The sequence below is a fragment of the Eubalaena glacialis genome, chromosome 2, assembly GCF_028564815.1.
Source record: "Eubalaena glacialis isolate mEubGla1 chromosome 2, mEubGla1.1.hap2.+ XY, whole genome shotgun sequence".
NCBI classification, from domain to species: Eukaryota; Metazoa; Chordata; class Mammalia; order Artiodactyla; family Balaenidae; genus Eubalaena; species Eubalaena glacialis.
The window spans coordinates 71,187,308-71,215,048 of record NC_083717.1 but is presented as its reverse complement, the minus strand read 5'-3'; the positions used below and the strand labels follow the sequence as shown (position 1 = coordinate 71,215,048).

The following is a 27,741-nucleotide window of genomic DNA, read 5'->3' as shown; positions in this document are numbered from 1 at the left end:
ATTTTTTATTTTGCATTTCATATATTATCCAGTTTCACATTCTCACAGGATCAGCAATTACAACAGCCTCCTTGTCTCCCAAGTCTGAAAACGGCAAGACAGCCACCGCTGCAGCCAAAGGCAATGCACTGATGTGCACACGAAACAAAAAATTGCACAATTTTTCCTTCATTTTTCTTAAACTAACGGCTGACGCTAAGGCTCACTGCTGGAGAACGGAAACCCTTTTCTTCTTCATGCCTCAAACTAAAATGTTAAACTTATCTGACAGGGCGGACAAGGTCTCTTCAATAATTAATTGCACACACACACGAAAAATCCTTTATGTTGCATAAATATTTTGTTACACAGGGTACAAAAATACTTTCACTTTTTGGTTGGTTTTGAAGTTTGGAACGCATGAGGAGCCATGGCAAGGGTGGGGTGCGCCGTAGAGAGGTAAGCGAAACTGGGCAGAGAAAGGGTTTTCTTAATGGCTGTTGGCCCATCTGAGGGGGAGGAAGCAGAGGACCCCAATTTGAAATGACCAAGAAAACGCTCTATCTTGGCCGGGTGGTCCTTCCTGTTCAGCCTGGAAGTGTGTGGGGTGGTGGAGGCCGCCAGCCGCCGGGCGGGACTGGCTGCAGGGCTTGGTCCTCACTGAAGCAGGGTGGGTGCAGGGGAGGGGGGTGTGGGGAGAGGGACCGGGAATGATGAACCATTAGTGGCCAGGACTTGTTGCTATGGTGACACAATGTGAGAACAAACTGTACACTCACATATATACAAGTTTAAGTGTCTTAATTCATGCCAGGAAAACATGCAAAATTAAACGCCTCATTTCTTTGAGGTGGGGCTACAGAAGCAAATTTGGACTGGAGGTCAGGCCTTGCTCAGTCCCAGTGAGACCTCCGAGCTGGGTCTGGGTGTCCCAGCGAGAAGGCCCCTGAATCCTGCCGTGAGGCCTTGGAGAGGGGCTTTGGGGCAGGACAGGGCTGAGGAAAAGGAGAGAAAGGAAACAGAGTCCACTGAGTCAGGCTTAAAATTCACAGTCTTTGGAGGGAAGCAGCAGCTCTGCACGGGCCACCTGGGGGCAGTGGAAGCTCAGGGTGGCTCCCTCCCCAGTGAGGCGGGCAGGGGGCTTCGAGCTGTGGTGACCAGACCTGGAGGGAGGGGAAAGAGGTGGCCATGAGCAGATGCATGGGAATGGAGCTGAACCCAGACCCTTCCCTTGCGAGGAGGCTGCAAGATGGGAGGTGGGGGGCAGGGTGGGAGGAGAGGGGAAAACCAGCCAGAGTGCCCCAGGCGCAAGCTCAGGTTGGGGTAGCACCAGCGAGCTCCTGGACTCAGGCAGAGGAACCACGGCCCTGCAGGGAGCCAGGCTCTAGGACACTTTCTGTCCCAGGCCTCTGAGCCAGCACTTACTGAAGAACTAACAGAACTGACGATATTTCCATCCTTGCTGGGTGGTATCAGAGGAAGGGTACCAGCGCACCTGCAAGAGAAGCCAACGTCAGGAGCTAGCTGTGCAGTCCCTTCGCTTGATGGGGGAGCCTGGGAAACACGGCCTTCAGTGCCCCTGTCGGAGTCCTGGTTCTGTTACTGACGGCGGAGATCGGGCCAGTTACTCACCTCTGGGCGTCAGTTTCTTCATCCTGAAAATGGGAGAGCGCCACCTGACCTGCCTCCTCTGCAGGACAGAGGTTCAAATGAGAGAAGGGTTACGAAGGCGTTCACGCTCCACTGAGCCCGACTGTACCAGGTGGAGTGCTGGCAGCCGGGGGCACTGGCCCAACAGTCTGCCCTTCCCCCTTAACCGGGAGAGTGCGGAATTCCTAACATCAGGAGAATGCACCTAACACATTTTGGCTCAACTTCTTTGAGTCTCAGGGTCCTCAACAGCTACAGGATAGAGATGATTAAAAGTCACAGGGTATCCACGAGGATCAGATAAGACAGAATGTAAAAACACATTAGAAACCAAAGTCAGTGTGATCTCCAAGGGGCAGGACTCCCAGAAGTTGGTCCTGTCCTTGCAGGATTCAAGGAAGTCACAGACTAGACCCAGCTGATGCTCCCCGCCCCCGCCGCTGCCCTGTTTCAGCTTCTCCACCACCCCCACCCCCGTTCCCTTCATTACAAGCCTCCTAACTTTAGAGATTTGTAACCTACCAGCTGAGCCCTCTAGTGGGGGCCTGGCAGCTACCTCAACCCTGGTACTTGCTAGAAGGCCCCACAGAGCAATGGCCCCAAAGCAGGATTCCCAGAGACAGGCCAGGAAATGACATGCACCCCATTCCCCATGGGCCAGTCGTCTGGACGGTGAGCTGTGCTGGGTGCCAAGCCAAGATTGCGGGGAGGCTGCCTGCCCCGGTTACAGACAGCACGTCTGCCCCGGCCTGACCCGTGGCCACCTGGGAGGGGTGGCGGCAGGGCATCACAGGGCCCCGAGTGAGGGGGCGGGAAGAGAACTCAGGGATGGGAGCCGGGGTTCTCTTAGGAAAGAAAGGGATGGCACAGGAGAGCCGATGAGGAAACCAAGTAGCAGCTGGGCATTACAGACAACCCTCTTGAAGCTCGAGCAATCAGACCCAGTTACCCACTTGTCTGCCAGGAATCCCTGCCTCTGTAAGTAGTGAAGATATAGAGCAACGCCAGGCTATCTGGTGGCTGATGAAAGCTTCCTGAGAACTTGCTCCTGTGCCCCCTCCAAATTCTAGGTGCTGTTTTGTACAGCACAGGACTCTGACCACCCCGTGTTCAGCAGGAAGTCGGCAGCTGGTTACTCTGAGATGCCGGGACACTTGGCGCATAGCAGGACCAGGGCCTAGGCCACCTGACCAATGTCGGGATGGCCCCTGCGCTCTAAGGATGTGACACTGCTGTCATCGGCACACAGTTGACCCCGGGCTGCCAGGACCACCTTGATTAAGACCCACACCACACAGAAAGGGTCAAGAGCCTCTTTGAGCCATCCAGCCTCAGAGGCCACCTTCTTTTCTCTCATGTCTTCAAAACATCTGGAAGCAGTTCCCTCCCTTCCTGGCTGACAGCTGAGTGGGAGGAAGCCTCTCCCCCCCTTTGCTGAGCCGTGGGCTGCCCTCTCAGCTGCAAGCCCAGCTGGACACCAGAGCTCATTCCCTAAGAGAGGGACGATGAGGAAACCAGCACCGCTGCCACCAGACAAGGCTGCGGCTGGTCCAGCTCAGGGAAGCCCTAGTGGACCCTGACCATTGCACTTCACCCAGTCTCCAGCTGGAGCGGCCCCACGGCAAGGAAGCGCCTGACAGGCTGGGTGCCCTGCAGGGCTGGACAAGCGGAGAGCATCGGACGAGAGTGGGAGGGACCCTGGAGGCCTCCGACCCACCCTCCTCCACCACCGGCTGCTTAGGGGCCCCCACAACAAGCCTGCTCCATCCAGGCCCACCCTCTCCACTAGGTGCTGCGGCTTGGGCTCCAGAGCAGCAGCTTTCCCTCCAGCCTGAGATGAGCCACCGCCTTCTTGGGGAGGAAGTAGAGGAAAGCCCTAATTTCTGAGCTCGGGATGGTCGTGCAACCCAACTGGACAGAAGGAAATGACATGTACTTGGAGGGCTGCATTTCCACTCTCCTCAGGTGCCTGGGATAGGCCAGTGGTCCAGGTTCTCTAAAGAAGCACGGTCTCTTCCTGCCCCAGCTCAGAACAAGAACCCCAGGCCCAGGGATCACGGCCAGCACAGCAGGGAGCAAGTGGCCAGTCCCCTGTCAGGGCCTCCACTTGTTCACAGGGGGTTTGGGGGTCCTAAGAGGCCACTCCACAGGGACAGACCATGGGCATCTAGAATGGCTACAGCTCCAAGAGGGGCAGCACCCAAACAAAGGAGTGGGGGACACACGGTCCTCTCTCAGACCCTCAGACTAACTGAGAAGATACACCAAAAAGTGGGCAAAGGGATGAATCCACACAAGAAGAAATAGAAACAGCCAACAAATAAGGGAGCCTCACTCATCACAAAGTCAAAACAATACAATTAACTCAGACTGGCAAATCTACACTCTGACCTTGCAATAGTTCTAGGAATTTATGATAAGGAAAGCAAGCAGGACAGGTGCCCAGAGAGGTGTGAACAAAGGCGTCCATGGCAGCACAGCCTAACAGAGCAAAAAAAAAATTGTGTAAACAACCTCACTGCCATCTATAGGGAGGCACACACACTTATACATTGGTAGGCTAGCCAGGCATCCAGAATGTAGACCTATACTTACTGACGTGGAAGCATGTCCTAATATTTAAGTTTTAAAAAGATTAAATGTGTAATTTTTGTAAAAGGTTCATACCCATGGATTTATTTATACACCTGTGTCCAACTACCTACCAAGTCTAAGGACTAAACGTAGTGATATTTTGGGAAGCAGGATGATAAGCAAAGGCAAAAAAGAGAAAAAACTCTGTCTTTTTCTTCCCATGAATGCAGACCTCTAATAGCTAATGTTTATGAAGCACTTGGCATGTGCCAGATGCTGGTCTAAGTAGTTTTCATACACTAAGTTCATTTAATCCTCAGAAAAGCCCTATAAAGTTGATGCTATTATCATTTCCATTAAACAGATAAGAAAATAGAGGCAGGGGGATTCGTGTAACTTTAAGGTCATCAGTAAGTGGCTGAGCCAGTGTAAGGGGGGCAAAGGGCTGCAGTGAAAGACCCCCATACACTCAGGTCGAAATGGAAAAAGAAGTCCAAACTGGGAGGACCCTGGGGTGCAAGGGGACATGCAGAATCCCTGCTTTTAGGCCACCATCTTCATGTACCAGACCCCAGTGTGCCCCTGCCACCCATACCCTCTGAAAGGAGAAGATTCTATCAAGAGGATCAGAAGGTCCTGCAAGACAGCCTTGTGCCGAGATAGAGCAGGACTGAACCATCTCCAAGCCCCTTTCTTCCTGCAGGTCTCGTCCCTGCAGCCACATGAGGATGCCTCGCTCAGGCCGAGCTACTGGCAAAGGGCATGAGGTCAGGATGTATATGGTGGGGCACAGAAAGGAAGGACTGGTTTTCATCTCCTTTTGTCTATCAGCTGCTGCCTTCTCTCCAAGTCACCTCCTTACCCCCAGGCACAGAAAAACGCAGTGCTACCTGGTCCTCTGGGTTCAGAATAACCTCCTTAGGATCACCAGTGTCCACCTCCTTCATTTAGGCATTTTCAGCCTCCGCCTCTGGGGCAGTACTATCGGGGGCGGGGAGGGGGCTCTTGCAAGGAAAAGAGAAACTGATACTACTTAGAAAATGCTTTCATGCCTATCACTACATTTGGTCCTAACAGCGTGTTTTACTGTCGAGGAAACGACTATCCAGAGAACTCAAGTAGCGGGACAGAAGTAGTCACCACCTGATCCAATGGCTTGTCATCAGGCTGCCTCCCAAAAAAAGCCACTATCCTTTGAGGGGGACTTTATCCCCTTCCCCGGGAGACCAGAAGACAGGAACTCAGGCACAGTGAGGCCTCTAGCCTCAGAGAGGACCTGGAGGGAACTAGACAATAATGATATTAAATAATAAGCATGTTGTGCTCCCTCTATGCTAATAGGCTACCAACCACCCTCCAAAGTAGCTACGACTATCATCATTCCACAAAGAAATCGAGACACAGAGAGGTCAAGAAACTTGCCCAAGGTCACACAGGTGTTGAAAGAGAGAGCCAGAACCTGGACCAAGATAGCTGGACAGGAGTTGGACAGCCACAGGGCGCGGTGGGGGAGGGAGGGAGGAAGCTGGAAAGGAAGACAAGAGGAGGGCACACAGTCCTGTGTACGAAGCTTAGGGACCCGCAGCAGCACACCACTCCCAGCCGGCTGGGGGGCCACCCCAAAAAGGGCAGAGATATCACTCCTGAATAATCTGACATCCTGACTGTCCCTGGCTCCCAACCTCTGCCTCACATTGTCATGGCCTAGCATCTCAGAGCAGACGGGGCAGAACCTCTCTATCCGATCTGGTCCTGCCCTCTCGTTTTACAGATGAGGACAACACAGAGGCCCAGAGGTGAAGTCACTTGCTGAAGATCAGGGAGCTAACTGGTGGCACAGCTGGGACCAGAGGACTCACAGGGCCCCTGCAGTTAAACTCCCCTCTTGGCGGGGAGCGCCATCTGCCTTCCACACTCCGCCGGGTCACAGAGCACTGCCTTCACTCACCACAGAGCTGGTCTGCAGTAAGTCCCCAAACGTTGCCCTAGAGAGGAAGAGCCTCGCCACCTCCCTATGCCGATCAATCTTCCAGCCGTCTGTGGTGTGCCGCCGGGGTGAGTGCCAAGCGGAACCACGCGCCTGCCCTCGGTACAACCCAAGTTGCCGTGGCCGGGGGAACGCCTTGCGAGGGTGGCAGTCAGGGAATCTGAACCTTCTACCTTGGAACTGGGCGAACCCAGGTCACGAAGCCCTTCAGAGGGATGGACACGCACTTGACCCTCCCATTGGCAGAGCCTCCCACGCCTCCTGCCTCAGCTTCTAGCTTCTGGGAACTCTCCCTCCTGGCTTCTCACACCCTTCAACTCCTTGTCCCCTTCTACTGCCCCAGCCAGGAGGCCTGTTCTCTCCCTCTCAACAGCCAGGTCGCGCTTCCCGAGCCTCGGCTCTCGGTCACCTCACTGATGAGAGGCCAAGGCGGGCTCGCCGCTCACCCCAGCCCTCCCGCGCTGCCTGGCGGCGCCCCGCCACCGCCGCGCAGAGGCCTGGCTGTAATCTGTGAGGTGCTCGTGCCCCACTCGGGCACCTGGCGTGGCATTCGGCAAGCACAGAGCCCTCCCGGCCCAGCCGTGCCCGCTCCGCCTCTCCCCTAGAAGCGCTGGCTGCATCCTTCCAGCCCCAGCCCAGGTCACAATGCAGGGTGCCCACGTTCCTTGAACAAAAGAGCAAACACTCACTGGGTACCCCGCATGTTCCAGGTACAACTCTAGCCCCTCACGTGGCTGAACGTTTAATTCTCACAACAACCTGAGGCAGATACTACTATTCCTATCTTTCCAGATGAGCGAAAAAGAACAACCCAGACACAGAAATCTTTCAGAGCTTTCTGAAGTTCATAAAGACAGGAGGAAGCAGAGGCAGGCGGCCTGGCTCCGGCGACCACACTCAGGTCTGTCACTACAGGCAGAGTCGGCACAGCCTGCCCACGCGTGTCCAGGGGGCAGTGGACCCACTGTGGGTCTCTCACACTTTGCATTTGCAGTGTATCCTCGATGCGGCCTCACAGCTTATCCTCTCCTTCCCCTCTGTGGGACCCCAAACCCCAAAGGTACTGTTGTTCCAAGACAGCAGTTCTGCAGCAGCTCTGGGGACCGGGGTGGCCCGTGGCCGGGTAGGAATGAAGCCTGGCCAACTCAGAGCCTTTGTTCTCCCCTTTCCTACTTCTCCCCGTGACAGGCTTACCTGAGCATGTAGGGCGGCAGCGGCAGCAGCAGTGGCAGCTGGGTAGGTAAACGCAGCATGTGAGATGGCTGGGGTCAGCTCTGTGGTGTACAGAGGGTAGGGGGCCCAGGCCTCTGGGGATGCGGGGATCAGAGCGGCCCCCATCAGGTCATCTGCGACGGGAGACAACAGCCCCCCTTGTCAGAACGCAGGTCCCCCTTTGCGCCACCCCATTCCAAACAGAGAAGGGGACCCAGCACTATCGCTGAGCATAAGCTCCCTTCTCAGGCTCCCCTGAAGGATCCCAAGACTGGGAAAGAAGCCATGGTAACTTGGCCAGGCTTGGTGAGCATCCTGTCTGCTTCAAGAAGCCCTCAGATGGGTCTCTGCTCATCTCAACCAAGAGGGATCAGAAAAGGCTTCAGGGAAGCTGGGCGACACTGACAGCTCAGGAGCTCAGTCTGAGGTCCAGCAAAGGCTGCAGGGGAGGGAGGAAGCATGGGACCCACAGGGATGGGTAATGGTGGATGCAAGAAGCTCCTGGAAAAGGGGCGGGCGGGCAGGACTGATGCCCTCAGTGATGCCCTCTGCACGCAACTCCATCCACGAGGGCCTCCCAGCTCTGCCAGGTAAAGGGCAGCAGATGGCCACTCTGAGTGCCACTCACAGGGGTCTCGTGCGATGAAGTGTGCTCCTAGGGCGGGGTGAGCGTTGGTGGGATTTGGTGTAGCCATTAGCTTGTTCTTGGCCATCTTGGTGTTGGCTTTGGCAAACTCTAGCCTCAGGGTCTGAGGGTTCTCAGGATCAAAGCGAATACCCTACGTGAGAAGGAAAGGAAGGGAAAGGCGTTACACCGTAGGACCCAGCCTGGCCACTGCAGTGGGGACAGAAGGGCCCCAGAAATGATCCAGCCTGAAAGACTCGCCCACACGGGGGCCAAGACAGAGGACACACTGATCGGGCCTTGTGAGTAGTGGCGTTTGGCACGACAGTGCAGCCAGAGACTCTGCCCCAGGATGCTGGGTAAGGTACATCTGTGGGCCCTTTCCTTGGGCGCGGATTGGGGAAGGTTTGCAGAAGATGGAACAGGAATACCCATTGCCTAGAAGTCTGTGGGTCAGAGAAAGGCCTGTTCTCTGTCTACTCACGTTCAATGCATTCTTGGCCGCTTCTGCTCCTGCCCGGCTGTCAAAGATCACAAAACCAACAGGCTAGTAGGAAAAAGAGAGAATACCCTTGCATCTCTCCCAACACTCCATCTCCCCTTCAAGCATACAAAACAAAACAACAAAGAACAGAAAAATATATAATTCTTGTCCATATCCTCCCTATGTTCAGCTAGAACATAGGGAGGATATGGACAAGAATTATATATTTATACAATTATATATGGACAAGAATTATATTTTTTTGGTTTGGGGCACCAAAACTCTCCCATCCAGGTACCACATTCTGGGAAACGATGCCAATACAGCTTTATCCCACTGCATTAAACATCACCCTTTCAGTAAAAGTCTTTTTTTTTTTTAATGTGTGCAGGTAATTAAGAGTAAGTTCTAGTGTTTTCCCCAGCACGAAAGGGGACACTAATGTATCAAGGGCATGGAAAGGCTTCAGGTTCAATCAAGGGGCAACAGGTTTTTTTTATATATATATATATAAAATTTATTTTATTTATTTATTTTTGGCTGCGTTGGGTCTTCGTTGCTACGCACGGGCTTTCTCTAGTTGCGGCAAGCGGGGGCTACTCTTCGTTGCGGTGCACGGGCTTCTCATTGCGGTGGCTTCTCTTGTTGCGGAGCACGGGCTCTAGGCACACGGGGTTCAGTAGTTGTGTCACACGGGCTCTAGAGCGCAGGCTCAGTAGTTGTGGCCCACGGGCTTAGTTGTTCCGCGGCATGTGGGATCTTCCCGGACCAGGGCTCGAACCCGTGTCCCCTGCATTGGCAGGCAGATTCTTAACCACTGCGCCACCAGGGAAGCCCGGGGCAACAGGTTTATGGGACTTCCCTGGTGGCGCAGTAGTTAAGAATCCGCCTGCCAATGCAGGGGACACGGGTTCGAGCCCTGGTCCGGGAAGATCCCACGTGCCATGGAACTAAGCCCGTGGGCCACAACTACTGAGCCTGTGCTCTAGAGCCCGTGAGCCACAACTACTGAGCCTGCATGCCACAGCTACTGAACCCCGCGCACCTAAAGCCCGTGCTCTGCAACAAGAGAAGCCACCACAATGAGAAGCCCGTGCACTGCAATGAAGAGTAGCCCCCGCTTGCCACAACTAGAGAAAGCCCGCGCGTAGCAACGAAGACCCAACGCAGCCAATAAATAAATAAAATAAATTTATTTATTTAAAAAGGGGGGCGGGGGGGGAACAACAGGTTTAAAACTTCTCCAACTTCATTTTGCCAAGGCTCAGTCCAGTCCCCAAATGGCCCCTGAGGTCTCTGGGCCTGGGACTCCCGGCATCAGGAGCCAGAGCCCAGCCGCCACCTCTATGGTCCTCAGCCTCCGGGTCCCACTGTGGCTTCTCAAGGGCCAGAGAGGGAGGACCAGGAGCTGACTGGTAAGAAGAGGGGACCTGTGGAGGCTACTCTTTCGTCAGCCCAGGACAGGATAGGGGTTACAGGGGGCAGGTCTCAGCTGCCAGATGCCTCAAGATTGAGGAAAAGAGAACAGGCTCAGTTCCAATTTCAGCAGTCGGTCTGGGCTGGGAGGAAGAAAACCCTTGGAGAGAAATTACCTGTCTCGATGTGAGCTTGATCAGGGACCCTTCATACCCCTGCAGAGAAAGGTTGTCATTAACAGGGAAGGTCGGAAGCCTCTGTTGTGCTACCCTGGCCACCCCCCAGCCCTGCCTTTCCCCAGCTCACACTCTTCTCCCCCAAAAGGTGACCCACTCTGATCTCCACCACCGCTGAGCACCCTCAGTCCTTGCGTCCCATATCACACAGCCTAGCACATGGGATGGCCATCATGTGGTAGCATTCACCATTTCATGCGGAAATTCCCCTTTGCTCCCCTAGCCTGTCATCTGGAAGCACAGACCTTACCTTTTTAAGTTTTCTTATCTGCAAATCGAAAACGCTATGCTGAATCTCAAAGATTCCTTATATGGCAAAGTCTACTGAGATTCTACTGTCTCCACTTTACAGATGAGAAATCGGAGGCTCAGAAAGGCTAAGCAATTGACAGAAAGCAACATATGAGTTAGCAGAACCGGGACAGAGAGCCAGGTCTGCCATCACAGTCTCTAGTTTTCCTGCTGCCCAATCCAGGTCTGCGATTCATTCCTGATGCTTCTCCTCCATCCTAGGCTCTGCCCATGGATGGCTGCGTCCAGACTCACCTTGAACGGCCTGAAGAGCAGGTAGAGTTCTCTGGGTTTAATATCCACAGGGAGCCCACTGACGAACAGTGTCCGGACCTGGGGAAGAGACCACAGTGGTCAGGGCCGGGATGACAGAAGAACAAGGATGATGGCTCTTCCTTCAGGAAGGACCTGGAATCCTTCCAAGGCTGAAGGAAGAATTCAGGATTTCTTGAGCCTTCTTTGGAGGCTGAGGCAAATGAGCACCCAGAGTTTCACAGCATTTAACTTTTCAAAACCCTTTCTGGACCCTTTCCTTTCTCTGGGTTCATCCTGCAGGTGTCACATCAAGCACTAGCTGAGCACTTCTGTGCAGACTGTCTGTTGCCGAACAGCCTCAAGGAGAGAGTCCTGTTTAACAAGACAGACGAAGGACCCCTCTGAGACTTGAAGAAAGCTATGGTGTCTTACCGCCAAAAAATGCACAAGTAGAAACGTATATATATTTCAGAATATTCCCATGGACTCCTGGTAGAAAGGCTCTGTCTGGTCTAGCGGGGAGGCAAAGATGTAAACTCTGTGCCTTGGAGTGATTTCATCAGAGGGCCCAGCACTTTCACATCCATCTCCTCCTGCTTCCTATGCTAGATGTAGGCTCTTCAGTGGCCGGCAATGTATTATATTCTTGCTTCTCTGCCCAGCTCTTAGCATGGTGCTGGTACTAAATGTTTACTGAATAAGGTACTTGGGGAAGGAGTCAGATGGAACAATGGTGCTGGGTTTTGAAGAATGTGTAGGATCTTGCCAGCTTCAAGTGAGGGAGAGGATGGTGTAAGTTATGAGCCTTGCCCTCAACAAAGTTACAAGTTGGCACTGAAGCCAGGTCTAGACACCAGGTGTCCATCCTGTGACTCCTGCCAAACCTGACCTCCCCAACAGTGGGTGAGGTCCAGGAGAGAGCTGGCAGGAACACTTCCCTAATTCACCACTGCTGGTTAAATGCTGCTGGCACCCAATGCTCAACTAGCGAGGCCAGATCAGCCAATAATTATAATGGGAGAAGGAGGATTTTGCATAGTGTAGATCCATTAAAAATACATCTTGAAACTGTGCTTTCTGAGTTAGGAAAATCCAAAAGAGCAGAGCTTCCCCACACACTTGACTCCTGTTTTTTTTTTTTTTTTGGCTGCATGGCTTTGAGGATCTTAGTTCCCCGACCAGGGATGGAACCCTTGCCCTCAGCAGTGAAAGCGCAGAGTCCTAACCACTGGACCGCCAGGGAATTCCCTTGACTCCTGTTTCAAGTCGCATCTCATACCACTAAGCCAAACGTAAGTCTTCTCAACTTGTCACTGCCGACTTAAGAACAAGTTCACATGCCTCAGCCCACCCAACACGTGGCTATTCTTGAAAACATTTAGTGGGCCACATCCCCCTCCAGAGGCACCAAAGAACTTCTTCCATGCTCTACTGATGGCCTGCTGAAGGAACTGAGGCAACAGCCTTCTTGGAGACAATGGCCTGAATCAGGAACCCAGGGCAGTCAGGCAAAGTTACACCCAACACACACACACACACACACACACACACACACACACACTCTCTCTCTCTCTCTCTCTCTCTAATGAACACACATGTCAACAACAGAGCCAGGAGTGGCAAAGGAAACCAGCCCCCATAGCTGCCCGTAACAAGTGTTGCCACCCCTAGCCACACAGGAATGACTCCAAGCCCATGGCTGATAAAATAGGTAAGGACAGCTTCTTCTGTCACATGAGTTTTCGCCAAGAAGCAAACCCAGGAGAATTCCTTGCCGGTTAGGACACCTCCACCCCCTCTGGTGATGCCTTTCCTCACCACACACACTTCTGCTCCTGGGCCTGGGGTAAAGGTTCTGTACATCTCACAGCCCTTGGCAGCTGTGTCCCTATACACGCAGCTCTCAAGCACTGCCCTGTCCCATAAGTATCTGGGAGAAACCGGACAGCCCAGGCTCCAGAGTAGGGTGAACTGAGTTCCTGGACTCCAGAGGGCAGCCATCCTCTACACCTCTCTGCCCTGTGACGAAAGGCCTTTCATTTACATGTAAACCCTCAACTAGAAGTGCCTCGCTCAGGTCATGGAGCTTGTTTTTTAAAGGCAGCAGACCTGGGACTCAAAAACCAGGTCTCCCTCCCAACTACTCACTCAGGCTGGTAGAGATGATGCTTGCTTTTTGGTGCCAGGACTTGGGCGCCCAGCCCACCACAGACGATGGACTGAAAGAGTACAAGCCAGCCAGGGCCCTGCTGGATCGGCCTGGACCAGTGCTACTCCCTCCTCCCTGGGATGAGGGGACGTGCTTTGGGTCAAAGATGCAAAGCCAGAGCCGCCCACAGAAACCTCTGCCTCAGTTCTCCCCAGGGGCCACCAATTTCACCCCGGCTAATTTTAAACCCTTCCTCAAATGGCTCCTTTCTGGCCAGACCTCCCCAGAGGCCCCCTTAAATAGAAAGTTCTCAGCACAAAGTTTCCTGCTTAGCGGAGGGGAGGAGAGTGAGTATAGGGGAACTTTCCCTCGTTCCCAGCTCAGATTCTGGTTCCCAGCCTTCTCTGGGCCAGATGACTCTTTTCCCTGGCTTCCCATCTTTTAGATTCTAAAGGCTACAATACAGGTTGCATCCTGTGCCTGGTCATTCCTTAGGAGACAAGCTGACATCAAGGCAGTTATGGGTTAGCCGGTGGGTCCCCGTCTGCCAGTTCACAGACCCTTTGCTGGGAGGCTAAGTCACAGGAAGCCTGACCTGAATGCTCTCCTTGGTTCTTACTTGACCCTGGACACCCTGGCAGATGACGTGCCCTCTGCCTATCCCCCTGTGCAGACATGGAAACTGAGGCCCAGAAAGGGCTCAGGCAAGCTTGGCTCAGCAAGGAGCAGAGCTGGGTAAGACCCAGGAACACTGTTTCAGCCATCTGTGCCATTCTTCTGGCTGTGGGGACAGAGGCAGCCGCACCTTGGCAGCCTTGTTAGCCCCATGGATGGGTAAAGTGCTGCCACACGTCCGTTCAGTAGCCAGTCCCTTCTCTGGGTGCCTGTTTAGAATGACGGCAAAGCTGGAGTGACAGGAAGTATGAGCTTAGCAGGCTGGCTGGCCACATGTCGAGAGAACAAGAGTTTCCAGAGCCCGCCTACCCACCATGCTACTTCCAGCTCCATCAGGTCCTGCCCCGGCCCACAGACTCCAGGTCCCCGACAAGCACCCACATAGGGCATGGCAGCTGCTCACGCAGCCCCTCAGCCCACCCCTTTCTCATTCCTTAACTGAAGGGCATCCATCCTTCAGGTCCCTCTATTTCCTCACCCCTCTTTCCTTCCTCTGAAGTCTTCTGGGGCCCTTAGTAAGACCCCTTGTCTTTTACTGGTCCCACCATCTGAGCTCACCTGGACTCTAAAACCCAGAGACAGGAGGCAAGTCTCAAAACTTTCCTGTCCTCCAAGGTGCCTAGAGCCAGGCTCAACATCTGAGACCTCCCCCGTCTCTACACACCTCGGTCCCTCCAAAGAAGGGACTCACAGCCAGAAACGGATGTGGTCCTGGGCGGCAGAGTGATGCCATAAATGGGAAAGGCTTTGGTTAGTTAGACCGGAGTTTGCATCCCAGCTTTATGCTTGGCTTGGCGAAGCTGCTTCATGTCTCTGAACGTCAGCTTCTTTATCTGTACAACACGGGTACCCTCTACCTCCAGGATGGAGAGCACACTTTATGCCCAGCACACAGGAGAGGCTCGACCATGTGCTTGTTCACTTCAGGGTCCCGTAATCTCATCACTGACCTGCACAAAAACCTCACCTATCAGGTACCACAAGCCATTTAGTTATAAGGTTGCCTAGTGAGGCTGGGTCAGGTCCAGACCAGCGTGGAGCTGGGAACACAGGTGAGACAACCTTACGCGGTTGCTGGATTCTTTAGCATTCCTCTTCCCCAGGGAGGCCATGTCTGAGGTGGAAGGCACCGTGGAGATCAGCTAGTTAAACACCCTCATTTTACAGATGACGGGGGCTTCCCTGGTGGCAAAATGGTTAGGGATCTGCCTGCCAGTGCAGGGGACACAGGTTCGAGCCCTGGTCTGGGAAGATCCCACATGCCGCAGAGCAACTAAGCCTGTGCGCCACAACTACTGAGCCTGCGCTCTAGAGCCCACGAGCCACAACTACTGAGCCCGTGAGCCACAACTACTGGAGCCTGCGTGCCTAGAACCTGTGCTCTGCAGCAAGAGAAGCCACCGCAATGAGAAGCCCACACACTGCAATGAAGAGTAGCCCCTGCTCGCCGCAACTAGAGAAAGCCCGCACGCAGCAACAAAGACCCAACGCAGCCATAAATAAATAAATAAAATAAATAAACAAACAAACAAATAAATACTGATGAGGGAACTGAGGCTCAGAATAGGAAGATGACAAGGCAATCTAATGGCACAGTCGGGATCCTTAGGGATGGCAGGGACAGAGACATGCAGTTACTTCTGCAAGGCCTGGCCAGTGAGTCCTGTGTCCCAGGCCAGCAATGGCAACCACTCCTCCCATGCCACTTGCTGGTGCCAGCCTCACAGCAATAGGGTGCAACATTCAGCAGAGAGGTTGGGCGCAGACAAGGATTCAGGGACCAACCACCACTGATGCCAAGATGGAAAGATCAACCAAAGATCCCACCGCCTATCCACAAGTTTACTACAAGAATTCAACATGAAAATATTTTAAGGTACTTGGAGGAAGCATAAGGGGTGGCTCACACAATCCCAGGCTGCTAGAAGGAACCAAACTTGTTTACCTAGGCCCTTCTTCCATACACTCACTCTTTTTCCAAAAGCATCCACACAACCCAAGAGAATATCTCCCTCCTGCCCTGAAACATTGAAAGCAACCACAGTCCTGTTAAAATGGTCATCTTCAGGGCAAGTACCAGCAGACTGTGCTGGACCACAGTCATGTCCCTGGCACAGATGGAAGGCAAGTTTGGAACAGGCTGGAGAAGGTACTGGGGAGAGGTGAAAAAGGATAGGGAATCCTTTGGAATTCCCTGGCAGTCCAGTGGTTAGGACTTGACGCTTTCACTGCCATGGGCCTGGGTTCAATCCCTGGTCGGGGAACAAAGATCCCACAAGCTCCGCAGCCAAAAAAAAAAAGGATGGGGAATCCTTAGAGGCCAGTAAAAGAAGACACATGTTGAGGAACCCACTGGAAGCACCGAATTCAACATGGACAAGAAACTTGGCCAGAGAGGTGTCCCTATACAGGACATTGCAGACATGGTGTGTAGCCTTCATGATGGTCAGGAGCAGACTTGGCCTCGCTGGAGGTCCCAGCCAGTGCCAGGCCTGCCTAGGGCAACAAACTGGCCTTCAGCACAACGGTGTCCCTGGACAGCAAAGCTTGGGGACTCCCGAGGCTGCTCGTCCCTCAAGCAAGGCCTGCTGCCTATCCTTCCCGGGGGGTGCTGGGAACAAGAGGGTGGGAGAGTCCAGCCCCTTCTAGGAAGTCCACACCACAGGCTATCACTGGTGGGCAGACTTCCTGGGGTTGGCTAGGTATTTGCTGTGTGATCGTGGGCCCTTTCCCTCCAGCTACTGCTGGACCTCGTGTGCCTGGGGCTCCCAACGACCTCTTGCCCGCTCCTCCCTCCTCCACGGGAGGCCACCCATCTCATTCCCAGTGCTCCGGGGAGGGGCAGAGAAGGGCACCGGAAGTGGTGGCCCCCATCCTCAGCCTTATTCTTGAGGCCCCTGGGGAGGGAACGCCCCCTTCAAGGAGCCTCTCCAGCACCTTCTGTAATCCCAGCACGACAGAGGACCCGGGCCCCCGGGTGGTGTAGCCCTTTCCCTCAGTAAAGGTGAACACTGCAGCCCTCCCCAGCCCAGAGGGAAGACAACTTTTTAGAAAGAAGTAGGAAGAAGGGGCTCTGACAAACTCATTCCTGTTTGTGTGTCAGTAATGATCTTCCTTCAGACAAACCAACCAACAGTTCTTTACAGATCTTCAGAAAAAATGAAAGTAAACAGAAGCCTCCAGGAGCAAGGTGACAGTGATATCCAAGGCATCAGCCTAATAGCAGAAATTCAGGCTTCTGCCTAAAAGGCTTCGAGGCAGGACTCGACCTCTTTCCATCACCCCAGGTGGACATCTCTCTCAGCCTCGACACCCGCACAGGCACACCTGTCATTCCAGTGCCCCCAGGCCAAGGCCAGCTCCCTCAACAGTGGCTGCTTAGAGGCCTCTGTCCTCCCCTGGGCACACACAGGGCCCAGCTCACACGGGGGCCCTGCAGAAGTCAAGGGAAGGGAGCTGTGGGGGGAGGCGGGGCAGGGAGTGTTCCCCCCAGACGAAAGCCTCCGTGTGGAACAGGACTGGGGTATGGGGTCCGAGGGGCCACACCACGAGGCCGGTCCTCCCTCCCTAGTGGCGGGACGCCACGCTCAGTCAGCCCAGGCTGGGGCCTGGCCACACTCCACCTTCATACCGAGAATGGAACACTCAACTTCTCAGGTAAGGGTGGCAGCAGGATATTGTGGCTGAGAGGATGAGCGCCGTAAATACCAGTTTTTATTAGAGACGGAAGGGGTAAACACTGTTGTCAAAAACAGTCGTATGTCCATGGATATTAAACCCCCTACCCTTTAACTCCAAAGGACAACCACAGCCTCTTTCCAAACCCCAGCCCTGTACCCTCCAAGACAGCACCCTGGACTTGGACTCCAGGGACCTCCCGTCCGGGGCACAAAGGATGCTGAGGTAGGAAAACATCAGGGCCATCCCCACCCTTCCCCCACCCCCAAATAAATCCCAGCAGTCCACCAGAAACACTCCCCACTAGAAGACAACTCCTGCCTTCTAGGTGAATCTCTGCCTCACAAGGCTAAGAAACTTGACTCTGGGCAATAGAAACATCATACCAAAGAGATAAAAATGATATTTGAAAATTGATTCTTTGTGGCAATCCAACATCTCTGAAGTTAGAATTCAATCTGGAAAGGGAACTGTTTCAACCAACCACTTCATCAAAATGTTCAAGTAACTCGCTTGCTTTGAACCCTGCCTCTTCGCTGCTTAGCATGGGGAGCCCTGCTGGTGTCATCTGGATGGAAAACACCCCTTACAAAAGTGGGTGGGGGAGGAGGGAAATCCAAACAGGGAAAAACAAGCCTCTCATAAGCCCCTCCCACATCCTTCCCCAATTCCCAGCCCTCTCCAGCAACTGAAATGCAGAATATCTGAGCTGGAAGAAACCTTATTTTTAGCCGAGGTCCAGTGAGTTACTCGAAGTCACCGAGCATATCAGAAGCAGCCCCAGTGTCCCCAGGTGCCCGGCTCACAAAAGTCAATGCTCTTTTGCAGACCTTGATCTCACACCACCAACCCACTCAGAGCCCAGTGGGAGTCAGCCTTTGGTGCCCAGAACAAGTGACCTTCAGCTTCTGAGCTAAGAGGGCAGCAACAGTCCTTAGCAGAAGGTTGACCGGGGGTGCACGGGGTTCCACTGGATGATCCCACGGCTAGTCCTAAACAGTTAGTTATAGGGAAGTCAAAGGGAAGACTGACAGACTGCCAACTCCCAGAGCAGCCTTGTGCAGCGGGGAACGGGTGGGGGTAGAGCAGGGCCCCTCACAGCCCCAGGAAGCCCTGAGTCCAAACAGAAGCCCAAGCCACTCCATCTCAGTGTCTCACTACCGCCCCACCAGCCAGATCATGGGAGTTTATGAGCTGCAGCCTGCATTATATAAAGCTTGCAGCTTTCCTGCTGTAATGATACTGAAGGTCCTTTTTAAACTTGTACCAGCCATCATCACGCCCAGTTCGGCTCTGGCTTCTGCAAGGGGAAAAGGGTCATTGAGAACCAAGACACAGGACTCAGGCTCAGCCTCCTGCTCAGACAACAGACCAGACACAGAAACAAAAGAAAAAGAGCCTCAAAGCAATTGTCAAGGAGCCCGATTGAAGTCCCAGCCCTGCCACCAGCCAGGCAAGTGGCTTCGTGGCCTTCACCACTGCCTCAGCAATAAAGAGGAGGGGTGGACTCGCCTCAGGGCCCTTCACACTCTGACCTTCCAAGAAACCAGGGAAGTGGGAGAACGTGATGGAGTCTCAGTAATGCTCGGGCACTGTCCTCCATGGGCTCAGAGCTCCAGTGCTTTTGTTTTGCCCACAAGACGGCAAAGAAAGCAGTAAAGAAGGGGCAGAGGTTGAGAGGGTGAGAAAGCAGGATGTCAGAAGCCAGGCCCTTGGGGTTTGAGAGGGGTCTCTCTGCTGGGGCAATACGGGAGCTGCCAAACAGAAACCTCAGAGCAAGTCACTGTACCTCTGCAGAGATCTCAGCGGCCTGGCCTTTTTCTTCTGTATACATATGTAGGGGGCAGGGTGAGCGTTGGGTTCTGCCTGGGTCCTGTGCTTAGGCTTGGCACTGGCAGGTCGCTCTTACGCCTCCCGGGGGAAAGAAGTCCCTCTCAGTGGGGCCACTTGACGAGAGGTGGATGGAATGTGGTGACATGGCCCGCAGACCCAGGACTTATAAGGGCTGAACAAGGACACAGGGAAAAAGAGCAAGCAGATACAGCCAGACAGTACAGCAAGCAGATACAAACACACATGCTCCCAGAACGCCAGCACCTCCTGTTTCCTCCAAGGAGCTCTGGGCTGCTCAGCTCCCAGGCTAGGACAGCGCCCAGCTTCCCTCCAAGCAGTGCCCACCTAGGACACCGCCAACGTCAACACGGTCTGACCTGGTGGGGAGAAGTCCAGGTTTAGGGACTGTTCCACAGTGTTTTGCCTGCCCCTGCTAATGCCAGCCCCAAATCACATGTATCTGGGCTTGGCTCTAAGGCCCCACGCTGGGCAGCACTTTGTAGTTTCCACTTCTTTCACACCTACCATCGGAGTGTGAGCCTGACAGGCCTCCGAGGTAACAGGCAGAGTGGTACAGGCCCATTTTACAGTTGAGGAAACCAGCTCAGGAGTTAGGTGCCTGGCCAGCCACTGGCAGAGCTGGGGGTCAAGTCCAAGTTGCCTGGGAAGTTGGGGCTCTTCCTTTAGGGCCTGCAATGTGCCCTAGAGCTCCACCTGTGTGTGGGGGTGGGGTGGGGGGGTGGGGGGAACTTAGCTGGATTAAATAAGGCTTCGGACCTTATACTCCAAGCTACTTCTACCCCCAGGAAGGGAAGGCTTCACATCTTGGGAACACACCTGGTCAAAACCTGCTGCGAACTCTGCGCTACACCTCATCAGGGAACCCAACCAAACAGCGTGACCTGTGCTATGCAGACTCCTTGCGACTAGGCTGGCTGGAGGCAGTGGGGGGGGGTGGGTGGGTGGCCTGCTTTCCACTTGGTTCCAGACAGAGCCAGGGGACAAGGCTTTCAGAGGCAACTCAGAAAGACAGGCTCAAGCTGGGACAAAGTGAGAGAGTGGCATGGACATATATACATTACCAAATGTAAAACAGACAGCTAGTGGGAAGCAGCCACATAGCACAGGGAGATCAGCACGGTGCTTTGTGACCACCCAGAGGGGTGGGATAGGGAGGGTGGGAGGGAGACGCAAGAGGGAGGGGATATGGGGATATATGTAAATGTATAGCTGATCCACTTTGTTACACAGCAGAAACTAACACACCATTGTGAAGCAATTATACTCCAATAAAGATGTTAAAAAAAAAAAAAAAAGAAAGACAGGCTCACAGGGTCTCGAGCATGGAGCTTCTGGGCAAGGCTCCCTTCCCTCCTGTGCCATCAGCCTCCCCTGTCCCTCCTACTGCTGTGTGGTCAGCCAATGCCAATCTATTGCCTGACCCTTGTGGCTGGCAAAGGTTGCAGTTGTCACCACTGCTATATGCTACCCCATAGATTCAAGGCGTTGTCCTAGGGGAATCCCACGCACTTCCCCTAGCTCCGAAATCAATACCTCCAACCCTTAAACCATGTGATGTTAATCCAGTGTGAACACACGGCACCGTGCACATGAACACAAAGCACCAAGCACGCCACACCTGTGTACCACCTGACTGAGGCAGATGAAGTCTGACGAGAGATGTTTCCCAAAGGGACACTCCTGTTGGGAGAGGGTCTCTGTTCAGGGATGGAAACTACTTCTAGGACCTAGATTCTGGTTTGGAGCTCCCCTGTCACCAAGACCCCACAGAAGGACCCCTCCATCCCAAGTTGTGCCCGCATATGGCTACAATTACACATAAGAACAGGGACCAGTCTGGGTGGAAGCTCTTCACAGCCTTGATCGCAACAAAGGTTCCCCAAACTGGTCTCAGGTCCTATTCCAGTAATTTCTCCTGATCTGTCCCAGTTAAAGCCCAAAACTCACTTGGGAAGGGGTGGGTTGGCTAACCACAAAAAGGAGGTAGGGACTCCAGCCCTGGATGGGCTCATCCAGGTCAGACCCTGCCCTTTCTCCCTGAGGGTCCTAGGCCTGTTCAGAACTATACAGGTGGCCTTAATGACTTGTGACAGCCAAGAGCCTTTCCTCAGTCGGCTGTAAATGACTGAAGGCCATGACAGATGGGCCAAGGCAGACCCTCCCACTACACCCAGCTCCTGCTATATTCTGGAGGCGCCTGGCATGGATGGATCCACCAGTGGACTCTTCAGGAATGGAGGACCCAACGATCTTGCCACCTGTCTAGCCTTGGCACACCTCACAGGTAATCTAATTCTTTCCATCCAAGGACGGAATAGGGAAAAAAGCAGACAGCAAGGAGGCCATGCTGGTCCCTGGGCAGGCAGTAGACGGGGTTCGGCATAGGAAGCTTCGTGGGTTGTCTGCAGTTCCCACCTCACAGCAGCATGGTTTCTGAAGTATGGGAGATGGGCTCTGCCCCACTGCCTCACAGCTTTGCCTGAGGCGTGAGGACCCCTCTGAGGCAGCCATGGTCAGGGGACAGCAGAGGAACTGACAAGGCATCAAATGTTGCTGCTACCCAAAATCAATGGCTGAGCAGAGGCTGGAGGCCACCAGGTGCTGCCAGAACCTAGCACTCTGCTCAGCTCTGGGTAACCAGAGGTGGGTGGCCTTGGACCAGGAGCTTAGCCCTCAGGGCAGGTGGGAGGACTCCTCTCCTCTACCTCTCAGGACTGTCTGGAGAACCAGTGGGATAAATGGGTGGAGAGCATGAAAGCAGAGCAAAGCATCCCGCAGTTCACGTGTTGCCTCTAGTTACAGTACTCGCCAGACTCCTCCCCCAGCCCCACCCCAGAGATGGAGATGAGAAATCAGAATGTCCAAACATTGAATGATATTCAGAAGTTGGTTCTCACTGGGGCAAACTAGCCAGGCTGCCCACTTACAGGGAAGGAGGCAATAAGGAGACCCAAGAGAATGGCCCCCCAAAACGACAGGCAGTCATTTTAGAGTAAGTACCATTTTTTTAGTTAAGATGCCCAAAGCAACAGGGAATCAAGGGTGGGGGTGGGCTGTGAAGGCAGTCAGCCCCAGCCCAGGCTACAAGGGGGATGTACTGTCTGTAGAGAATTCACTTGTTCTGGTTTTTATCACCACGCAATAACAATTCTAAACATTATCTGTGATAAAATGCTCCTCCTGCAGGGGCTGACAGCTCCCACCACCCAGTCTTGGGATGCCACCAACCCAAAGAGAACTAGCCTGGAGCCAGTCCCTGAGCTTCTACTTGGGACCCTGTCATCACCTAAAGCTCAGTCCTAAAAAACTTGAGTTGCAGATCCTCTCCCCTCCCCACCCCCAAGTCTCATCCAAACCCCCAATATAAAACAGAACAGCGGGTATAGTATGTTGTTAAGAGCAAACTCTGGGTCCAAACCCCAACCTACCCAATTACTAGCTACATGAAAGCTATTTAACCTCTCTGTGTCTCAGTTTCCTCACTTATAAAATAGTAATAAGTACTTCACAGTGCTGTTGTGGAAGTTAAATGAGTTAAAACGGTAAAGTGCTCAAAACAATGCCTGGTACAAAGACTATGTATGGGTTTCCTACGCATAGTACAGCCTTACCATTAGGTTATCTGAGCAGAGAAGACACATCCACAACAACCCCCAGGGAGGAGGGGAGTCTGATCTACCAGAATCTGCCTGGATCTACCTACTTGGGTCCTGTTTCCAGGTAAAAGCCCAGAAGCATAGATGCCTCCCTCCCCTTATACCAAAAAAAAAGTCTGCAGACAGAGCACCAAGATGTCCCAGATTCTGTCAAATATTTTTGATGGCAGAGAAAAGAAAAGGGGCAGTGCCCAAGTCACACACTGGACCCTGAAATTCCTTCACTCATTTGAGTGCTAACCTTGGCCATCCTGCCAGGGGCCAGGGACCTAGCTGGATCCTCAGAGACCCCTAGAGGACACACGATGGACCCTGGGGTACCAGACATGCAAGAAGCGATCTTGGCCCAGCTTTGGTGGATGCAGTGGACAGGCAAAGATGGGGATGGAGGGCAGTGAGGGGCCAAGATGCTCAGGTCAAGCTGTAGCTCCCTTAGCTACCATTAATCCCTGCCTTTCTATAGCTTACCATTAGATTGGCATAAAACTTCTTTAACTCTTAGAAACTTGAACCCCACTCCCCACCCCAAGATTCCAAACACCACCCTCCTCTCAGGGGGCCCCCAACGAGTCATTACTGTAACTTAATACTGCCTTGTGTTAAAATATGTCTCCATTTTCAAAATAAAATATGCTTTCAAACCACATACACCCTTCGCCAGAAACACTGTAACTCTCCAGCCATCTCTCAAGAATCACTAAGACAAGAGATGCTTGAATCTGGGATTGGGCAACACCAGAGGCAAGCCTGCCCTGAGCAGGGCTCGCGTGCTGTACTGCCTCACCTTCTGGAGCTCAGGCACCAGCCAAGACACACCTCGGGGTGGGGGTATGGCCTCTAGATTGAAAGGGACACGTAGCTGTTCCCCTTAATTCCTCGCTGCCCTCCTTAGCTTTCAAAGGGTTAAAGGGTTAGAAGTTTCCAAAGTTTCTAACACACCTTCTTCTCAAGTAGCAGAAAAATGCCAATTTCCTCCCAAGCCTGCATGATCTCAGGCTGTTCATAACGTGGCCTCCAATATTACTGCAACATAGCAAATTCCTGGTAGTCACCCAAACAAGCCATGTGGTTCCACAATCCACCCCCCACTTTTATACATGCTATTCCCTCTTCTTGGAATGCCTTTTCCATCCCTACAGGTCTAACCACCTCCTACTCAGCCACATCTCAGGGAGGGCTGACCTCTAACTTCTTCCTTGGCTTCCTAGGTTTGCTTTAGCTAATCTCCAAGAGGCAGCCTGGGTCAACCATGAGAATAAACCACCACTGTTAATGAGGATTTCCCCAATGGTGGCTCTTGGGGGTTGCAGAACTGCCTACCTAGGGGGCATCTAAGCTAAAGAGAATAAGTCTAGTTCCTGCTCAAACCACCAATCCAAGATGGAACCCTGGCTGAAGAGCTCTTGGCCCACTGTTCAGAAAGCTAATGAGAAGAAGGGGCCGATTCTTGTGCTTACCTGACCAGAGCAGACGCTGGGCTCCAAGAGATCACTGGGGCCCTTAGTCTTAGACCTCTGTTAAACAAGAGCCCATGCTCCCCACCCTCCCCAGCACCAGTTGCACTGAACTCCCTGAAGCACTACAGGGCTGTACCCCACCTCTGTCCACAAGGAGGGAGAGCAGGGATTCCACTTCTTGATGATTCTGCCCTCTCTCTCAAAAAGCTACTTAGAAAAAAGTGACCAATACCTCAAACGATTCCTCCGAGACTTTAGACTGGCCACGTGGTTCACCCTTCCCACTTCAAAGGGGGGGGGGTCTGAGGGTCTCTTCGGCGAGGTAAGTCCCTGCTGAAGTCAACCCTCTAGCAGAAGTGGTTCCGGGTCCTTGCCCAGCTTCACAGGAGAGGGCTTCCCTCCCTCAATTTCAGCAGAGACCACACACACACTAGCAACCCTGTCAGCCTCCCCCAACTCTCAGGGGAGATTCTGAACAACCAGGTAGAGTCAGGATGGGGTCCCCAAAGCCAAGGGCCTGTCAGCATCAAGGTCCAAGAAGGACAAGGACTTTAGGAGCCAAAAGAACCCCAGCCCACTAGAGCCCACACCACACTCGTGGACATATGTCAGGCCTTCCTTCGCCACTCTTCAGAGTGAAGGGTTGTAGATTCCTCCTTTCCTTCCCCACAAAAAGCGGGATCTAGACCTAGATTCTCAAGCTGTCATGCCATTGGTGGACTGGGGCTGGCAGCAGGCCTCTGAATTGCTAAGAGTGGGAACTGGCAGTGTGACCCTCCCACCATCCCTCCCACAGTGAGGAGCCCAGCCCAGCCCAGCCGTGGGCCAGTGCCGCCATTCTGCACCAAACCTATAGCACGGCAGGCGGGCACCCGCCACTGGATAGGAGGGAGGCAGCAACGCCAGCCCCCATCAGGGGCTCTGCGGTTTCTCCCCCAGACCAAGGGGAAGGGAGCTCAGGGTGGATAACTGGCCCTTGGTTTCCTGGGCAAGAGCATGCCAGGGCGCGGCAGGAAGGGTCTAGGGTCTCTTGGCCCTAGAGTGACACAGCAGAGGCCCCTTCAGAGACAGAGCTGCGAAGGCTGCCCCCTTTCCACACCAGTTTTTGTCTCTGCGGGCCGAGCTTCTGGTCTCCATTCACTGATAGCCTTAAGGCTATATCCACCACCCCACTCCACCCCCACACACACCCTCCCGGATTTTGCCACATCCAATTAACCAACCAGCTGTTGGTGATTGCACGAAGCCGCCCCAGACTCCCTCCTCTTAGCACATGGCCGGTGGACATTCCTAGCAGAATCCCACTAGGGCCAGCTTTGGGGTCCTGGCTTGGCTGCCAGGGCAAAACCCGAGAGACGAGAACTGGGAACTGAGTGTCTTTAGGCATCTCCTTCCCAACTCAGTCAGCTGACATCTTTGCCAAAGCCCAAGCTCTGGGGCCGTGAAGAAAGCCGTCTACCCCCATGACTACAACTCTAGCGAACCAAGGTAGCGCGCGGCCGGCCCAGGCCTCCAAGGTCACAGGGAGGGGTCAGGACGGAAAGTGCAAGGGAGTGTGGGTGCCGCCCGCCCGCCGTGCTAATACCGCTCAGTTCCTCCCAGCCGAGGCGGGAGTCCCGGCCACGCGGGAGGAGCGCCTCGGAAGAGGGCAGCGAGCGGGGCAGAGAGTGGAGAACGAAGGACGCGCGGGCAGCAGGCGTGCGGCGGACACGGCGCAGCTCGCCCACCTCGGGACGCACTGACGGCCGCCGGCGCACTGCCGGCCCCGAGCCTGGGAGGGCGGGGAGACAATACCCGCCCGGCGGGGTAGTCCAGGCCGCACGCCCCCGCCCGCCGGACACAGGCTGCTCCTCCCCGGCCGAAGGGCAACGGCGGAAAGGCGCCGGGAGCGATTGCCAGATCGCGCGCGGGGCCCCGCGCGCCCCGTCCCCCGCCCACCTCCGCGAGTACTTCACCCAACAAGTCCCGGGGGCGCAGACCCACCTCCTCCTCCAGGGTACCGCTGGAGCCCGAGCCCGTGCCGGTGCCCGTGCTGGTGCCGTGCTCGCCGTCCGGCTTCAGGTTGCTCATGGTGCGGGGGGTGGGGTGGGGGTGGCTAGGGGAAGGGAACGCGGAGGGCTAGCGCGGCGCCCGGCCCCGGCGAGGAGGTGGGAAGGGGCGAGGTGAGCGGTGCGCTCCGGGAGTGAGGGGCTGGGTGGCGGTGGGGAGCGCGCGGGGCGGTGAGAGGGGCAGCCGCAGCGTCGGGCTGGGGTCACATCAAGTTTGGCGGGTGCAGGAGGCGGGGAGGGGGTGCGGCGGGGGAGGCACTGGGAACCGGAGCCGAGCCGGAGCGGCCGCCGCCTCCGCCTTTTCACTGCGACCGGCGAGTGCGCCCGCGGCGGCGGCGGCGGCGGCGGCGGCGGCGGCGGCGGCGGGGGGCGGGCGCCGGGGGAGGGGGCGGGCGCCGGGCGGCGGCGGGGGGCGGGGGCCGGAACCGGCCTCAGCTGGGGCCCGGCCAGCCCCCCTCCCCCTCCCTCTCCGCGGTCTCCGGGGGAACGCGCAGCCAATCCCCGCCGCCCGCTGCGGGCTCGCCCCGGCCCGGGCCGCGGCGCGCCAGTCTCCGGCGGGGCTTTTCCCTTCTCTCCGTCGTCCTTTCTCTCCCTCTCTCTTTCCCTTCTCCACGGAGAGTTTTTAAACTTTGATGAACTCACCCAGCGAACTTTCTTAAAGGGGCCGCGCACACCGCGCCGTCCCAGCCCGCCGGAGGTGGAACTGGGTGCCGAGCACCCCGCGCTCCCTCGTCCCTCATCATCCCCACCCCGGCGGCCCCACGCGAGGGGGCGCCCGAAGCGGGACTCCTGGGTGGTCGGCTTCAGGAAGGAGTCTCCCCTTTGTACTTTGATCTGGGGTTATAGGGTGTCCGGCGCAACTTCACCCCCAAATCCAGCCATCCAGTCCCCGCCCACCCTCTGCTTCCTCCCTCCCAGCGTAGGGCTGTTGGGGGCTCGGTTCTGGGGTTGATGGCCGAGGCGAGCCGGACACCTGGGTTTCGGCCTCGGCTGGGCGCCGTTTGCTGCGTGACCTTGAGGAAATCACTTCCCCTCTCTGGCCTCAGGCTTTCAGCCCAGAGGGTGGGACTTAGATCTCAAATTCCCCTGGGCGGGGAGACGAGTCTTGGGGATCCAAATGGTTATTAGCCCCTTGAGGCGGGTGTGGGGGGGGTGCACCTCGAATGACCGAGAAGGTTTCATTCGTGCCCTCCACCCCCAGCTTCTGGGGTCCTCTCCTCCCTCGGCTTAAACACACACACACACACACACACACACGCCCCTTTTCCCCTCCTCCTCTTCAGAGCCCGAGGTTTGGGCGGGGCTGTGGTGACTCCCCTCCGCGGGTCTCAAGGGCGTGGTCCCGTGTTGGGTTTTCCTCAGACTTTTGAAAACCCGCGTTGACTGGGACCGGCCCCTGACGCCACCTTGTAAAAGCCCGCGCCCACGTTGGGTCGTGCTTAAAGCGCGGCAGCTCTGAGCCCCGCGGAGCTGCTGGAGGACTGGGCTCCTCCCCAGCGCCCCGGTCCCCGCCCT

At 54.9% G+C, this 27,741-nt stretch overlaps 1 protein-coding gene and 1 long non-coding RNA gene across 4 annotated transcripts in view; one reads left to right on the top strand and one right to left on the bottom strand.

The window, feature by feature from the left end:
- On the bottom strand, positions 1–26,558 carry RBPMS2 (RNA binding protein, mRNA processing factor 2). Of its 3 annotated transcripts, none has more exons than XM_061180198.1 (8): positions 26,162–26,558; positions 10,710–10,787; positions 10,104–10,142; positions 8,512–8,574; positions 8,031–8,181; positions 7,385–7,536; positions 1,405–1,474; positions 1–1,142 (listed from the first exon to the last, which is right to left on the bottom strand). In XM_061180198.1, the coding sequence occupies exons 1-7, from the start codon at positions 26,246–26,248 to the stop codon at positions 1,412–1,414; spliced, it is 633 nt and encodes a 210-aa protein (XP_061036181.1). In that variant the 5' UTR covers positions 26,249–26,558; the 3' UTR covers positions 1–1,142; positions 1,405–1,411. The 3 variants fall into 3 exon arrangements, with proteins under 3 accessions (XP_061036181.1, XP_061036183.1, XP_061036182.1); XM_061180200.1 differs by having other exon boundaries at positions 7,385–7,422; XM_061180199.1 differs by lacking the exons at positions 1–1,142; positions 1,405–1,474 and adding an exon at positions 1,530–1,634.
- The window catches only part of LOC133084110 (uncharacterized), a 43,954-nt gene continuing 42,259 nt past the window's right edge, over positions 26,047–27,741 (top strand). The window contains exon 1 of the long non-coding RNA XR_009699383.1: positions 26,047–26,239. This is a non-coding gene — a long non-coding RNA (uncharacterized LOC133084110). The remainder of the gene's footprint in view (positions 26,240–27,741) is intronic.